This window comes from Urocampus carinirostris, chromosome 17 (genome assembly GCF_059441175.1).
Source record: "Urocampus carinirostris isolate Australia breed hairy pipefish chromosome 17, RoL_Ucar_1.0, whole genome shotgun sequence".
Lineage (NCBI taxonomy): Eukaryota > Metazoa > Chordata > Actinopteri > Syngnathiformes > Syngnathidae > Urocampus > Urocampus carinirostris.
The window spans coordinates 10262816-10280467 of record NC_142365.1 but is presented as its reverse complement, the minus strand read 5'-3'; the positions used below and the strand labels follow the sequence as shown (position 1 = coordinate 10280467).

General features: G+C 41.7%; 1 protein-coding gene across 1 annotated transcript; it reads right to left on the bottom strand.

Annotated features, from left to right (window-relative positions):
- Positions 1 to 2000: 2000 nt before the first annotated feature.
- rfc3 (replication factor C (activator 1) 3) lies at positions 2001 to 14338 on the bottom strand. The gene is made up of 9 exons (XM_088321027.1): positions 14143 to 14338; positions 13062 to 13199; positions 12624 to 12691; positions 11512 to 11609; positions 8573 to 8754; positions 4966 to 5102; positions 3439 to 3537; positions 2487 to 2556; positions 2001 to 2415 (listed from the first exon to the last, which is right to left on the bottom strand). Exons 1-9 carry the CDS (start codon positions 14227 to 14229, stop codon positions 2224 to 2226), a joined length of 1071 nt encoding a protein of 356 aa, XP_088177153.1. The 5' UTR covers positions 14230 to 14338; the 3' UTR covers positions 2001 to 2223.
- Positions 14339 to 17652: the final 3314 nt, after the last annotated feature.

Genomic DNA, 17652 nt, shown 5'->3' with positions numbered 1-17652 from the left:
ATGGATTTAAATAAGCTAAATGACATGAACTCACCGCATAAAAATGCTTGTAGGTCGACAATTTTTTAAATGTATTTCTCTGCTTTCCCCCTCTTTTTTTATCGTTTCTTTTTATCTTATCTCTCCCTTTCTTTCATTTGTTTCTCTATTCCTTCCTTTCTTCCCTTTTTCTTCTTTTTAAATGAATAAAGTGCTGTTCGCTTCACCAGCCCCAACTCAATACCACGAGTGCTAGGTTGATTCCAGGCTCCCTCATTGCCATCAGTGCTGTAAGCATAGTGGTTCAAAGCTACATGCTAGCAAGTCACGCTAACAGCTACACGCTAACGGCTACATGCTAGCGCCTTATACTAACCAGTCATGCCAACGAGTTAGGCTTCATTCCAACAAGTTATGCTAACAGCTTAACGCTTACTAGTGATGCTAAGGGCTACATGCTACCAAACTATGCTAACTGTCACATGATAATGGCTAAATGCTAACATGTCAGTATAAAAGCTACACGCTTACGAGTGATGCTAATAACTACATGTAAACGGAAACATGCTAATAAGTAATGCTAACAGCTACGTGCTACCAAATTAGACGTACGGATACATGCTAACATATTATGCTAACAGCTAAATTTTAATGGCTCCATGCTCAAATTATGCTAACAGCTTTATGCTAACGAGTTATGTTAACTACTAAATGCTAGTGGCTACAAGCTAACAAGTCATGCTAACGGCTACGTACTAACATGTCGTCCACTCGTTGACATCTACCATTTGCCTATGGTTAAATTTGATGGAAGACAGTGACCCACTAGCGCCACCCCTGGAAACTCCTGGTACCATGGTGACACATTGAAATGAATGGAACCCATGCATTTCGAAAGGGCCCATTCAAAATGTTATTACAAAGTGTAATAACAGTGTTATTACTAAGTTATTACTATAGCTATTATTTTTTTATACTGTCCTTATTGCTATCGACTACATGCTAACAACTTTATGCTAACGGTTATATAATAACTTCTAAATCCAGCCCCAACTCTCACAATTGCAGCTAGAATTGTCTAGATTACTTTAAAGTCTCAGTAATTTTGTCGTTATCCTTCTGTTTTTTAGCACTTATTTTCATTTGCACAACACAATACAGCAATATCTAATGGTCTAATAATACAGTGTCCCTTTAATTTTCATATTAAGGCGGGGGGCTTGCACCATCATCCTGAGGGCAGACATTAAAAATAACTATCTCAAGCTTTGGTTCCATTGTTATGATCTTACTTCTCCCTTTAGCATCACTGGGGTAAGAGCTGTAAAGAGGGGCTAAAGAATATCATATTTGAAGCATTACCCTGGAGTCTACTGTATCTCTGTCCAGAATTAGATACTTTATAGCAGGGGTGTCGAACGGGCGGCCCGCGGGCCGGATCAGGCATGCAAAGGGATTGAATCCGGCTCGCGAGACAACACTGAGAAGCGCAAGAGAAAAATGAGCTGCAGGTCGAACTATGTCAGGTGCCTCTCACAAAGAAGCTGTACTTTCTTTCTCTTTCCTTCTCTCTCTTCCTCTCTTTTTATCTCGCTGTCTCTCTCTTTCACTCCCTTTGTTTCTTTTTCTCTCTGTCTTTTACCTCATTTAGCTCTCTTCCTTTTCTCCTCTTCTTTCTCCCCCCTCTATCTTTCGCTCCTCTCTTTGGATTTCTTTCTCTCTCCCTTTCCCCCCTCTCACTTTTTATCTCTTTTGTTTCTCACATTTTTTCTCTCTTTCCTTGTCCCACGCTCTCTCTCTTTTTCTCTCCCTCTTTCTTTTATTTCTTTCCTTTTTTTTCCGCTTCTTTCTAATCTACTCGTCCGGCCCCCGAGAAAAGTTTTGTCTATCGTGCGCCCCCCCCCGAGTTAAAATGAGTTTGACACCCCTGCTTTAAAGGTATTTTTAAAGGTAACTAAATTTGATGTTAGGCCAAAATGACATCAACTTCCAAGCAAATCAAAATATTATCCACTGCTAAGTGCGTTTTTCCATTTATTTGAAGCAGTTTCATTCATTAAGATACCAGAACTCCTACCAACTCAAGTATGTTCCGTCCAAATGTAAAAAAGAACCGAGTCTTCGGAAGGAATGGAATTAGCATAGCCTAGCAGAAAAACAGAATAGCAGTAAAATGTTCCGCACTTTTGATGTTTCCTGTCGGAAATGCACGTCTACTTTCTTATCTGAGAGTGTCGGTGTCCATCAGAACATCATGGCGTCCATGCCTTCCTCCATGAACTTCTTGTAGATGGCCATAAACTTTGCCACGAAGGCTTCCAGGTGGTAGATGGCCTTGTTGCCCAGTTGCAGCCGATGCTCGTAGTAGGCGGCCATGTGCGCCACTTCCGGCTTCAGGTGCCCGTCGCAGTTATCCAGAAGCTCCCGCACCAAACCCTGCCGAGGAACCGGGACGTGTTTCTTTACCTTTCCCCGTTTTTCTACGCGCGCTTGGGTCTTGTCGCTACCTTCATGATGATGTCGGCGGGGATGCAGTGAGTCAGCAACTCGTACAGGCGACCTCGCACCTCCAGTAATCTGGTTCGGGAGGGAAAAGCGTTAGCATTAGCGTCATTAGCTCAGGAGGTGGAGCGCTCGTCTTGGGATCGAGAGGTCGCAGGTTCGATTCCCGGCTCCTCCTTGTTATATGTCAGTGTCCTTGGGCAAGACATATAAATGCAGACCATTTACCAAAAGCGTTGGACTTTGGCTTCTTGGCCAGATCGTTTATACTGGGTGTTTCTGCTGCCCTCTAGTGGCTGATTCCGAAATTATTTTTGAACCGTGGCACACTATCCCAGGGAGGGTGTCAAAAACTCTCACAGGGGTTGGACGAGTAGAGAGAAAAGAAGAAAGGAGGAGAAAAAGAGGGGAGAAAGAAAGAGAAAGCACAGTACAGAGAGTACAATAGCAAGAAGTAGAGTAGGGATTAAATTGAATGACAGAAGAAGAAAAAAGATTGAAAAAGAAATAGCAAAAAGAAGAGTATAGGAGTGAGAAGGAAAAAAATAAAGCTTGACCAAGAGAGAGGAAGAAAAGCAGTAAGAACAAGAACATAATCGAGCATAATAGAAAGTAGAGAAAAATAGAGAAAGAAAGCAACAAATACAAAAAAGAAGAAAAAAAGTACAGAAATAAGGAAGAAAACGAGTGATGAAGAGAAAGCATAATGGAGCACATTCAAGAGGGGAGAAAGGGAGAAAAAGAACGAGAGAAGAAAAATAGAGATAAACAAATAGGGAGAAAAAAGATAAAACAAAAGAAGAAAAAAAGAGGACTGAGAAAAAGGACAATGCCGTACAAACTAATGCCAACTGGCATTAATCGCGAAGAAAAAAGAAAGCCAATAGCAAAGCATGCTTGTTCAGAAACACGGCAGCAATTTCAAGCATTCACAACCCCTTCACACCCCCCCCCTACCTCTGTGGGGTCTGCTGGCTCACGATGGTGTTGGCGGTTTCTCGGAGGAAGCACTCCCAGTCGGGTTCGGTGACGTCCTGGTCCGGAGAGAAGGGGTACCTGTTGAATGCGGAGAGCTGGGGTGTCAAAGTGAGTGCAGCACAAGAGAAAAATACGGTGCGTATTTGAATATGTCCACTAGATGTCGACAAAGCCCACTCACAAAGCTGTGTTTCTCACCCGCTTTCCTTCTCCTTCTTTATCTCTTTTACAGACTTCCTTTCTGTTTCTTTTAATCCCCCTTTATTCTTTCTTTCTCAAAGTGTCTTTTCATTCTACTTTGTCTCGCTCTTCCTCCCCTCTCTATTTCTCTCCTTATCTTTCTCCATTTCTTTTTTCTCTCTTACCCGATGTATCTCACTCTTTTTTCCTTCTTGTCTTGTCTCTTTTGTTTCACTTTGTCCTTCTGTCTTTCTTACGTTCTCCATGTTTCTCTCTTTCTCAGTTGCTCTTCTGTCATATTCTTTCTCTTTTTCCTCATTGTCTCCTCTCTTTCTGACTAGCCCATTTTGTCTCTCCTCTCCCTTTCTTACACTCTATTTCAATCTTTGTCTTTTTTCTCTTTGTCGCCCTCTGTTGGCTTTTTTCTTTCTCTTTTACTCTCTCCTCCTCCTTCCTTTTCCCCTTTTTCCCCATTTTTTCTTTTCTAATTCTCTCCCACTTTTGGCTCTCCCCTTTCTCACTCGCTCTACCTCGCTCTCTTTATCTCACATTTCTTTTCCCTTCTCTCTCTCTTTATTTCACGTTCCTCTCCCCTTCTCTCTCTCTCTACCTCTCTCTCTCTCTTCCTCTCTACCAAGTGGCCCCTCTCTACCTCGCTCTCTTTACCTCACATTTCTTTTCCCTTCTCTCTCTCTTTATTTCACGTTCCTCTCCCCTTCTCTCTCTCTTTATCTCGCGTCCCTCTCTTCTTCTCTCTCTCTCTCTCTCTCTCTCTCTCTACCTCTCTTTCTCTTACTCTCTACCAACTAAGTGGCCCCTCTCTACCTCGCTCTCTTTATCTCACATTTCTCTTCCCTTCTCTCTGTCTCTTTATCTCGCGTTCCTCTCCCCTTCTCTCTCTCTCTCTTTATCTCACGTTCCTCTCCCCTTCTCTCTCTCTCTCTCTTCCTCTCTACCAACTAAGTGGCCCCTCTCTACCTCGCTCTCTTTATCTCACATTTCTTTTCCCTTCTCTCTTTCTCTCTTTATGTCACGTTCCTCTCCCCTTCTCTCTCTTTATCTCACGTTCCTCTCCCCTTCTCTCTCTCTCTCTCTCTCTCTTCCTCTCTACCAACCAAGTGGCCCCTCTCTACCTCGCTCTATATATCTCACATTTCTCTTCCCTTCTCTCTTTCTCTCTTTCTCATGTTCCTCTCCCCTTCTCTCTCTCTACCTCTCTCTACCAACCAAGTGGCCCCTAAGTTCAAATAAGTTTGACATCCCTGATGTAGAGATAACTCCGGACAAAGTCCTTCTAATGTAAGAGAATACGGTATTGGGACTCACTGCTGCACCCTGCAGGCCTCGCACATCAACAGCGCTTTGCGGAGGTTGCGCCCCGACTTGTCGCTGATCCGTTTGGCGAGCTCGGGCGGGAGGAGGAGACCTTCTTTCTTGCACACCGACGTGAGGATTTGACACACCTCGGAGATCAGGAAAAACAGCATAACCTTAGTCAAATTCATCAACACAGCCCAGGAAATCATTGGCTGCTCTCCATTGCCGGCTTTTATGAAATATTTATCTCAGAGTGACAAGTCTAATCTTATAAACCATAGACACTTCGTTGTAATCACTAACAAAGATTCATTTATTCCATTTTGTTTAGTGTTTTCCATAACGGAGGACCGCCAGAATCTCAAAGTTGTATTATTAAGAATATAATATCCCAAAAAATATGTATAAATATGAAGTTAATCAAACTAACACAGATATCTCATTATATCAAAGATAGCAAACGCCATGGTGTGCTCGCTTGCATGCTTTTTCATCCATTTACTGGCTTTTGGCCGATTGGTTAATATGTGTGTTATCCTCTCTGTAGCCGCACTAATTTGTGCAATGAACAGTGGGGGGCGACGGAAGCGATAAGTGAGCAAAGGAACGACGCAAGACAGGAGAACAAAAGTTCCCTCCTTGATAAACTGAGCGCCACATAAGAAGGGGGTGAGGTGGGAGGAGTTGAAGGAGAGGGGAGGGTGAGCGAAGCGGCGATGACTAAGCATTGTGTCAGGGCCTCCCCTCCCCTTCACAATAAGAGTGTCCACACAGTGTCCTCAGTTGACATAAGCTCGCGCTCAATGGCGTCAAGTCAATAAATGCTTTTATTAAGAAGGTAAGGTATATTTTTAGACCCGCGAAGCTCTGAACCCGCAAAAGTGGAACCGCAAACTAGCAAGGTTCCACTGTACTGCGTTTAAAACTATGGTTAACTTTGTTGTTATTGTTGCTATTATTATATCATAACTGTTACTATAAATATTACCGTATTTTCCGCACTATAGGGCGCACTGGGTTATAGGGCGCACCCCCCAAAAATAGTTTTTGGTCCTATATCTTCCATAGATAAGGCGCACCGGATTATAAGGCTCTACAATGGGAACGTCGACAAAACAGTCAGATGATTCAGTCAAACTGATTACCCCTTAACATTCCCAAAGCTTGCAAAGAAGCAAATACGTGTCGTAGACACGTGCGGATGCGGTGTCCGTACGATGTCACTTAAATGCGTCATTTCAAATATCATTCGAAGGTTGAAGTCTTGGGATTCAAGAAATGCCAACCATTCCTTAGTTTCTATTTTCTTTTTCGCTCGCAACTTTACTGTGCATATGACATTAAACACTTGGAATTGAGTTTAATTCACTCAACTCATCACAGAAACATCAAGATCGTTCTAAAACAAGATACCGGGAAAATATAAAGCCGCATAGCTCACCGAAGTTCTCACGTTCAGTAATGATACGCAATCATGGTCTTCTTGCAACCGTGAGTGAAGTAAATCCAGGAGAGTAAAATGTTTACAAATACAGACTAATGAAACGTGTTTCTTTATGGAGTAGTTTAGCAAGCTGCTATTCAGTCATCTTTTTCGGCCAATTGCAGGGTTTGTTTTGGCCCTCTAGCCTATCCGGGGCTCCGAATAACTTCAGCCAATAGCGATCGATTTAAGGGATGATTGACACATCTTTTTCGGCCAATTGCAAGGTTTGTTTTGGCCCTCTAGCCAATCCGAGGCCCTGAATAACTTCAGCCAATAGTGATCGATTTAACGGATGATTGACACATCTTTTTCGGCCAATTGCAGGGTTTGTTTTGGCCCTCTAGCCATCCGAGGCTCCGAATAACTTCAGCCAATAGCGATCGATTTGACTGAGGATTGACACATCTTTTTCGGCCAATTGCAGGGTTTGTTTCGGCCCTCCAGCCTATCTGAGGCTCCGAATAACTTTAGCCAATAGCGATCGATTCAAATGATGATTGACACATTGGTTAGCCAATGAAACGCCGGTATAAAAATCCCAGCATACACCGCGGACTACTTGGCGCTCGGGGGAAAATCGAGTCGGCAGATGTTGCGTAAGTTGCGAGACCTTGCGATTTAATATTGAGCCATATATAAGGCGCATTGTATTATAAGGCGCATGGTCAGCTTTTGAAAATAATTAAGACTTTTAGGTGCGCCTTATAGTGCGGAAAATACGGTATGTTTATTTCTATTGTTGTTATTATCATTGGTGCCCTAGTGATGTTTGATAATTAGTGGCATTATGACGTTGAGGGATGGGTATTACGAAGATTAGTGTATAAAATTTGTGACTATTATTATTATTATAATTGATCTGACCTATGTAATAAGTATATCCATGAGATTTTGTTATATTAGACACAAGAGGAGAAGAGGATTTTTAAAATGTATTCAACAGGGTAGATAAAGGGGTAGGGAAAATAAGCGTCTGCTTCTTACTACCCCTTTTCGAACATGTTATGTAACATTATTTTGTTGTTAACCCATTGTTTTTGTCCTGTTTTTATTTTAATGTTCGAAAAAAAAAAAGAGTGCAATACCGAAGATAAAAGGGATATTTTACAAAATTAGTCGAAGCAGGAAAAATATTATAATATTATTAATGGCTCCAAAACATGGTGCAGTGTCTATCACTAAGCAACGGGAGTGATACTTAATAGTGTACAAACGCTCCCCCACTAACGACCATTCAATAAACGGTAAATACCAAAAAAAAAATTTTCCGAAAAATATCCGGACATTCCTGTAAGTTAGATTTTGTATTGTGTGCACATTTTTCGAAGTAGAGGACCTAACTGTAGTGCTTCTTTCCGCCACTACCGGCGTGTGGCGCTGTGAGAGGTCACCCGGCATCCAACCCGAAGAAGAAATCCGGCTTCCTCTTCCTAGTTCGTGTGTAAACATTCTATACTGTATCTCCAGCGCGCTAAGAACTTTGACCTTTTTATCGTTCAATATCTGGTGCATCCATTCAATATAGTTGGTGTGAAGTGTAAAGAAGAGGCGAGCCGTTTCTTTTGAAATGAAAGTGGAATAAGAAAGCTTAAAACTTGTTTCCCTTGCGCAATTACTTAAGATGGTTGAGGCTCATTTGGACCTTCATTTTTTTCAGTATAAAAAATGGTGCAAGCAGAGCTCTTTTATAAAAATGTCTCAAAATACTGCAAAACAGAGTACAAGTATTTACCTTCGGTGCAGACGGCGCTATGTATGCATAGCTGCGCCCACCCAATCAAATCGCTTGGTATGCTTGACTGGCGTTTCTGGCTGTTTACAGTTGTTCTGTAGGTTTTTATCATTAAGTGTCTCAACAGTGAACCTAAGTTGTTTATGAGCTTCCATATACAGGATATTTTTAAGCGACACACTGCCAAAACGGGGTCTGTTGGTGTGACACCTTAACTGTAAACTGTAGTAGGAAGTATGCTCTTTATATAGTGGACCGAAAGATTTTATATCCTAGCTCGACTTGAATCCAATTTTGATTGCAATAGATGAAATTTGTCCAAAATAATTCCGGTGGGGCATGCCCCCCCCCCCTCGATCGTCTACCGAGGGGGGGGCAAAAATCCTCTGTGGTTTTACCTCTTGTGTGCTGGGCAGGGGGACCCGGATTGCCAGACAACGGCTCCGGATGGGCCCGATGACTTTGGAGGTGGACGTAGAGCAGAGGATCAGGCGGCAGGTGGCCATATACTTTTCCATGGTGCGCCGCAAAGCATGCTGGGCGTCCTTGGTCAAGCGGTCCACTTCGGTGAGCAGAACCACTGCCGGACGACAACGTACAGGTAAGATCTTAAGCCACGAACACGACCAAGACCCGAGCAGGCCTAAGATATCAATCATTACGTTCGGGCCAGGCCTCTTTCTCGCTGACTTTATTTTATTGTCAATGTTCTTCTTTGTCTCTCTGCCTCTCTCTCACTTAATTCATTCAATGTCAGACGTTTCTCTCAAATGGGAGGAGTCGGTGACAGCCAATTAGACTCATTTATGAAGGGCTACAGAAAATTGTGTTCTATCTCTCTTTCTCTCTTTCTTCATCCCACCCTCTCTCTTTATCTCTCTCTCTCTCTCTCTCTCTCTGTCTTTTAACCTTCTTTTGCACTTTTTTCATTTTCTCTTTTTCTCTCTTACTTTCCCCTTCTCTTTCTCGCCTTCTCTTTTCTCTCCTTCTCTTTTTTATTTCTCTTTGGATTTCTTTCTCTCTTTCTTTCCTCCTCTCTCACAATTTGTCTTTCTCTATTTTTCTTTCTTTCTCATTCTGTCTCTCACTACTTATTTCTCTATTTGCTTTGCACTTTCTTTCTTTCTGTTTCTGTCTTTCTCTCTCCCCCTTTTTTGATTTTGCTTTCTATTGGTTGTTTTCTATTTCCCTTTCTTTCTTTCTCTTCCTTCCTTCTCTCTCTTCATTTCTTTCTCTCTTTCTCTATCTCGTTATCTCTCTTTTATTTTATTTCCCTTTCACTTGCATTCTCACTTTCTTTCTCTCCTTTTCGTTCTCTCACTCTCTCACCTTTTTTCTCGATGTCTTTCATTCTTAGGTGGTGTCTTCTCTCTTCAGCCTTCTTTCTGACTAGCTTTTTCTCTCTTTCTTTCATCCCCACTCTCTTTTTTTCTTGCTTTCCTTCTGTCTGTCTCTCTTTTTCTCTTACTTTCTTTCCATCTCTTTCTCTCCTTTTTTATTTCTCTTTGGATTTCTTTCTCTCACTCTCTTTCCCCCTCTCTCACTAGTTCTCTTTTTATCTTTTTTGTTTCTCACATTATCTCCCTCTCTCTCCATTTGGATTTCTTTCTCCATCTCCCTTTCTTTCCCCCTCTCACTAGTTCTTATTTCTCACATTCTTTCTCTCTCTCTCTCTCTCTCTCTCTCTCTCTTTCTTCATCCCACCCTCTCTATATCTCTCCCGCTCTTATTTCTTTCTCTTTTTCTTTCACTCTAATCTACTAGTCCGGCCCCCGAGAGAATGTTTGTTATCGTGTGGCCCCCGGAGTTAAAATGAGTTTGACACCCCTGCTCTAAAGGGTTCAACAAAAGCATTTGATTTAAATTTGATACGTCTTAGCTTGAGATTTTACGTGAATTTCACAGGATTGTGAAGTGGTTACACTAAAGTAAACAGCGCCCTCTTCTGGGGAGCTTTGTTAGCGCTACTGTCAATAAATCCTTGAAAAAAAAAACGCAGTGTCATATGATTACGCAATCGCAATGTCGATTCGATTTTGGTGAATCGTGCAGCCCAACATAGGACACATCAAAAGAAAGCTTCGGCCCTCACATTTTATCAGATTGTTTAGTAAATGAGAGTTGAGCATTGCCAAGTTCCTTGAAAATACTCGTTTTTTTTAAGAAAACTGAGAAAAATGGCATTCAGTGAAAGGATGCATTTCAAGCAGAACTTTCACGTTGGTGCTTTTTTTTGTATTTGTGATACCTCTGATATCTAAATAATGCTTTCTATAAATACAAAGGCAGTTTACTTGCAAAATAATATTTCATTGCAAGAACTTTTCAGCGCCCGACATTTCTACAGAAGTGATCACATAATTTCGGTCACAATCTTTCCACCGCTAACAGTTTCACCAGATGCTAACGTTAGCATAGCGCTATATCTCCTGCCCGCTGCTAAACATCAGCTTGCACTACCCCAACGGAGCTTTATCGTCGACGGCGACTTTAATCGGGCATGTTTATTGACTGTACTCCCAAATCCTTTCAATTGTGGACTCCCAAATCTACTAATTGTGGACTGAGCAATTCGGAAAAACGCTGGACTGTGTAATGTAAGATCAAACATTCGGGAACTCTGTTTGACCCTCACAACAAACCCCCCCCCACTCGGGCAGCACGGTGGCGCAGTGGGTAGTGTGTGTGCAGCACAGTTCTAAGGTCATGAGATCGAACCTCCTGTGAGGAGTTTGCATGTTCTCACCCGTGCTTGCGTGGGTTTTCCTCCGGGTACTCCGGTTTCCTCCCACATTCCAAAAACATGCATGTTAACTTGCTAATTGACCGGTCCAAATTGTCCCTAGGTGTGAATGAGCGAGTGAGTTGTCCGTCCCTGTGTCCCCTGCCCACTGCCCGAAGATAGCTGGGATGGGCTCCAGCATCCCCGCGACCCTACTGAGGATAAGCGGACCAGATAACAGATGGATGTTCCCACTCAGGGACAATTCTTCTGAAAACCATACGTTATAGCACCTAATGAGTTCAAGTGCAACGCTAGGTTCTTAAGGACCTACTGCTGCTGAGGTTTATGGCCCAATTTTCAACCCGTCCAAATGATGAACGGACTTAATTTTTTCCCGGCCCCGGTTTTCGTGGTCAGGCTCAGGCTGGGATGTATATTTTTTAGGCCCGACCTTACCCCTGTGACAGCCTGAGGTGCCTCGTCTCATAAAGGAAATACAGGGCTCGTACGGATGCTTGAAATCCGTGAAAATGCTAGAATTTTAATGTTGTGCTTAAATTTTAAGTGAAGTGCTTGTAATGGCTTGAAATTGTTGCCCCGCACGAGGCCTACCTTTGAACTCCCGCTGTGCGCTGGACTGGATCTGCTGGGACTGAGCCATGGTCTTGATGAGCTCCATGATCACCACGCGGTCCTGGTTGCCTGCATCACTGAAAAGCAATTGTTGTGTCAGGTGGAGTGCATGGGGAAGGGTCGACCCCCCGGTTACGTCGGCACTGCCTTACGGCGTTTTCACTTGACAGTGTGAGTTCAATGTTTTTGGCCTCCTTTGAACAGCATTTTCTCCACTATATAGCATCAAGAACAGATTATTTTGCATGCAGAATAACTTAAAAATCAAACTTCCTGGAATTTGAGCGCATAATTAGTTACATCTCTCAAATGCCGGTCTGCTATTGGTTGACGCCATGTAATAAGTGCCCCGCTACACGTTTGTGTCACGCCATCATGGAGATGCCGAGTTGCTATCGGCTAAACTCCTTCCCACAATGCCTTTCAGTTCAGAATCCTGTGTGCCTCATAAAGACTGCGAGTCTTTACAAGACTGTATTTTTTGTACCGTATTTATTCACCATAAGTAAAAAGCTTACAGTGATGTTAAAGGGAGAAGAAAAAACACTATAACCACTGAAAAGAACCTTATCAAGAAATACTAAGAAGGCACACAAATTGCTACCCTTAATTGTTAAGTTGTATGGCCATAACCAATCGACAACCAGGATTAATACAAATATTTAGGGGAGGCGCTTAAAACAAGGTAATCTGGAGCTTGACAATCCTCAAAACTAAAACGTTTTAAACCAATTTCATTTTTAATCCACAGTCACTAGTTCACCCCCCTCCTCTGCATCCACCCATTACTCCACTAGACCATCTTAAGTGACTTTACACCAAAGGTAAATCAAATTTCATTTTCTTTAACATGTGTATTCATTTAAAATGTTATTTAATCATTAACTTTTGGATTAGCAAGTAAGTATTTTTTACGATTCACTTTTACGTTTTTATGGTTTTTACTTTCGGGTACCAGGGATTCGGGACACATTAGCGATACATTACCATAGGTTTCCATCCCCGCTACATGGCGATTTCACTTTGCCATCCTCACTTGAGAACAGGTTAATGTCAGAGATCTACTATAATCTGAAAGTCCAAGCCAATACCTGGCGTTGACCTCCAAGTGGTAGTTGCTGGCGATGGTGTTGATCTCAATCTTCTTCTTGGAGGGAGCCTAAAAAGAAAACTTTTGTAAATAGAGTATTTATCAGACTTTGACAAGTCTCAAACAAGCTACTTGGGGTTGGAAAAAAAGTAAGAATTAATTTTCAGCCATTACTTGTTGTCAGGGTCAGAAATCTATCTGGAGAACTGCACAAACAGTTTTGCAGACCTGAGACATAAAACTAAGCTATGGCTTTCAACAATATAATTTCTAGTTGGCAAAATGAAGGCCTTCTAGCAGGCGTGGGGAACTTTAGCGGTTTCACAAACTATGTTTTGTTTGGGGACTGTAATGCATTAAAGTGACGTTTTAAAGTGGTGTCCTAGGGGTGAATCGCAAAGCCCTCCACCAATGATAGCTGATGGCATGATCTTCTCACCACGATGGTCTGATGCTCAATCCGAAGCTTCTCCACGCCGGCCCCGTAAAGTTCTCTCAGCAGACACATGATGCGCGTTTTCTTGCCCGCACCGGAAGGACCGTAGATCAGCAAGTGGGGGAAGTCGCCACATTGAACCTGAAAACAAGGATACAGTCTTGATTTTAGTTCACGTATTCCATATCGTAAATAAGATTGTATAAAATGCTTGATAAATCACTCACACACTCTTAATTTTACCCTTAGTTTTTTTTTTTTCTCCGATCAATTATATACCTATCAATTTATACGTTTTACCAGTATTTTTAAAATCATTTGCACGTCATTAAACAATTTTAGTACGGGGAAAAGTTAAATTAAAAAGACAGCTCTCGTCATCCTCATTTCGACTCTAATCTGGATCGTCTCGAGCACTGGTAGAAAACGTCATTTTTAATCATGAAGAAGTTAGAAAATCCTAAACTACCAATGTGTTTATTTGGTAAATAAACAACTTGGTTACACAAATAGTCTTTGTTTTATTCTACATGACACGCTGTGAGGGCAGCACGGTGGAGCAGTGGCTGGCGCGTGTGCGGCAGTTATGAGGTCATGAGATCGAACCTCCTGTGTGGAGTTTGCATGTTCTCCCCGTGCTTATGTGGTTTTCATCCGACATTCCAAAAACATGCATGTCAGGTTAATTGGCCAGTCCAAAATGTCCCTAGGTGTGAATGAGCGAGTGAGTTATCCGTCTCTGTGTGCCCTGCGACTGGCTGGCAAACAGTTCAAGGTGTCCCCCTGCCCACTGCCCGAAGATAGCTGGTATGGGCTCCAGCACCCCCACGACCCTACTGATGATAAGCGGTGCAGATAATGGATGGATGGACACGCTGTGAGTAGATAGGTGACACGTTGTGAGTGGTATATTTTCGCTTAATGAGGCAAATTGTAATAATAAATAAGGAGAGTAATTATTAGATATTTGTTAGGAATCCAGATATCTGTCGATTTAGTATCAGGATTTAGGGAACAATAACACGATCGAAATCCGTGCTGAATTAGCTTAGCCATCTTATGCTAATCTATCCGCTGATCTCACCAAGTTTTTGAGTTGCGAAGCTTGCTCTTTGTGGTAGTCGAGTTTTCCGAGCAACGTTGGTCGGTATTTATCAACCCACAAACTCATTTTTGTCAAATTAATAAATGTGTAAAATATAATTTTTGACAGGGAGCAATAAAGAAGACAAAAAGTTCCCGCGAAAGGGTTTGTTGATTACGACGCCACTTCCGCTTTGGCGACGGAAAGCGAGAATGGACAAAATATACGAAAAATACCTCAGAAATCTGGGTCAAAATGTCCCGCTTTCACAAAACCCGCAAAACAAACAAATGATTTGCATTTCAAACACCAAAATTAAAATGGCTTCTCCTTCTCCTTTACCATAATACATGTGACACAGTCAGGGTTGGGTAGGGTTATTTTAACTTGATTACTTTCAATGACTTTTGGATGACTCCAATACAAAATATGCTAATGAAAGACAAAAGAAACTAAATATGAATAAAATTATGACTCACAACACGTGGTAAGCTTTCTCTCCTGGCTTTGATCTCTTTGATCTCCGGCAAAACTAACATAAAATGTGACAGAAACAAAATGAAAATAAATCCAAACAGCTTGCCGACATCATTTTTGCCGTTCCATGTGTTCCGTTACTCCCCAAGCCTGCACAAAATTTAGTAATCTTTTTCATATTTAGTTTATTTTTTCTTTTATTAGCATATTTGGTATTGGAGTAATCCAAAAGTCATTGAAAGTAATCAAGTTAAAGTAACCCTACCCAACCCTGGACACAGTCCTCCCCATTTATTTGTAATTCTACAACTGAAGTAAAGGGAAACAATGCATGAAAAAGAGATTTGGATTCATATATTTCAATGATTAAACTTTCTTTCTTTTTTTTTCCTTATCTGAGTTGGAACCAAGGCACGGCAATACACTTAAACACCACCACATTTGTCTTATTTACTTCTGCTACTGATCTATTTTTAACACAACGAAAACATTGTCACATTCTGTCACTCTGTGACCTTGATTTTGACTCCATGCCTCTCGGGTTATTTTGCCCAAAGACCATCATTGTTATTTATTTAGTACAGCTTACTCGGGAATGTGAATCAAACAACATTTCATTATTTTTCTCCTGTCGGGAGCTATGTAGGAAAACACATAAAATTTAAAGTTAAAAAATATAATTTCCGGGTTTTTGGAGTTTTTTTATACAGTGGCGGGTCAATTTGACCCGAAGAGGGTTATGAGCTATTACTAATACCAAGATCCCTTCTGCAGTGTGTGCGAACACCAGATAGTAGGCGCAACCCTTCCTCTTTCTTTCAATAAAACTGTCGGTAATGTCATTGTTGCCATGGCGCCCAATTGGTCCCCGCCGTGTGGCGCCAGGTTCTGTCACGGTTGCCACGGCGCCCGATTGGCCCCACCCACTGACACCAGCTGAAACGCGTTGACAGATTGCTGCCGGACTACTTAAACGCGGTTTTGCGAGTTGCCTGGTGTTAGAGTGTCTGCGAAACTTCTGCTAGACTCTGTGTGATAGGCCTAGTGCTGTGGATTTCCGTTTTTGCCTGTGTTTTGATCCTGTTTTATTTTTGGCCCGATCTGTTTGTTTTCAATCTACTTCCGCGACCATCGATCCCCGGATCGAGTGTGCGCGCATTCCTCTTCTGCCCAATAAATTGGGTTCTCATTCCTGTTTCCTGTCCTGGTTTGTGTCAGGTGAACGTTACGCAATTGGGTCCTGACGACAGATCCATTAACCATAGAATGGATGAGCTGGAGTTATATCTCTTATACCTAGCCACTCCTTTGCACATCTGTTCTCCTCTGCACTATCGTACTCCAGTGTTATTGTTATTGTATAGTGACTTGTTTACCTGACTGCCCATTTTGCACATCTGGTTAGCTGCTCCTCTTGCACTCTTTGCATTACTGTATAATACTATACATAGCTATAATTATTTAGTATATTATTAGTACTTCAATACTCCAACTCAATACAACATTTTATTTATATCTGTACATTCAAGGAAACTGTGCGGGTCAGATGTATCGACATTTCGTTCTGTATACACGTGTACAAGAATGACAATAAAGTAGATCTCAATCTGAAGAGCGCTTCATTCGTAATGGTTGTATTTTAATCATCGCAGTAAGCTGGCTTAATGTTTTCAGCTCTGTAATGAAGTGTAATGAAGAAAGATAAGCGCAATAGAAAATAAAGAAACAGCTTTAACATGACATTTAAGTGTGCCTTGCGCTTCACTTCATATCCAGAACTGACTTTCGGAAGGCCGCTTGTTAATATTTGAACATTATCCTCTCACACTGTCCCTGGAGATGCGTGCATTTTATATGTGTTTCTGCAAGTAAGGGCCACGCTCTTTGCACCTTCCCCCCGGGTAAAAATAGCCCCACATGCATGTGTGCAGGAATGTGCGCAGCACACAGGAAATATTTGTGGCCCAACATGACGAATTTTGGAAATGAGGAGGGGGCTGTTTACATTTAGGTTGCGTGTGTGTATCCACAAAGGGGGTCTATGTGACGCTATCAGCCCTTGGGAGCCCCCGATTGGCCCAAACAAAGCGGCGTGTTCATTTCCTGAACAAATGCTGCTCAGTTTGCTAGCATTGGGTGGAGCGCTTACAAATCAATGGCATTTTGTAGTTTCGGAGGGTTGCTGGAACGCCAGCGAGGTGGGATTCGAGCACAGAAACTGTGGAAAAGAGATATTTTGCACGTGTATTGAAAAATAGATCATCGGCTGGTCTCTGCCCAGTCTAGAGGAGATTGCTGACTTGCTTTACCGCAGCAGAGCGGTCAATATTATAAGGGACGAATGTTCCCTCTAATTTTCCACAGGTCTGAGCGTTCACACAAAGTCGGTGAGCAACGCTTGAAACAACAGTGAGCAACAGCAATCCCAAGTGTGGCAAGATAATTCATGATCAAACATGTCCAAAACTTCATCAAGTTACATTTTGCTGAGTTTCGGGCAATGCAAAATGATTTTTCTCTTTTGAATGAATTGACTCATGTACTATTGCAAAGGTTGTACGGCCTACAAACGTCGTTTGTTCTTACAATTCTTTCACAAGATATCCATTTCTTTTTATTTCCTGATATATTTTGTCGCATAATATTAACATTTTGGGGGGCTTATTGAGTCGGTTGTAAGATACAGAACTGTACTTAATCACATTTTTAGTGGAAGTACAATGTTGGCCACAAGATTCACTTAATATAATTGGAAATTATTTGAATGCAACACAAACTTGTATTCTTTTTCCTGTGTTTTTTTTTACTTTTTTAAAAATTCCTTAAAAAAAAAATCTCATTGTGTTTATTTTTTCCGAGCTGTTACTTTTTCTTCTCTATTTACTTTTTTCCTACATTTCTTTCTTTTTTTTCTGGCTTTTTTCTAAATTTTTCCTTCTTTTTTTCTCTTCCTTTTGTTTCTTTTTTTCTCAGCTTTTCACTACTTTTTCATTTTGATATTTTTTTCTTTTTTGTTCTATTCCCCCATTCCTT

Coding starts and splice junctions, on each gene's coding strand:
- rfc3 (XM_088321027.1), bottom strand. CDS start 14,229: ATGAGTTTGTGGGTTGATAAATACCGACCAACGTTGCTCGGAAAACTC. Junction 5,103..8,572: donor CCCTGCCCAGCACACAAGAG/GTAAAACCACAG, acceptor CTGATCTCCGAG/GTGTGTCAAATCCTCACGTC. Junction 2,557..3,438: donor AGCCAGCAGACCCCACAGAG/GTAGGGGGGGGG, acceptor CTCCCGAACCAG/ATTACTGGAGGTGCGAGGTC.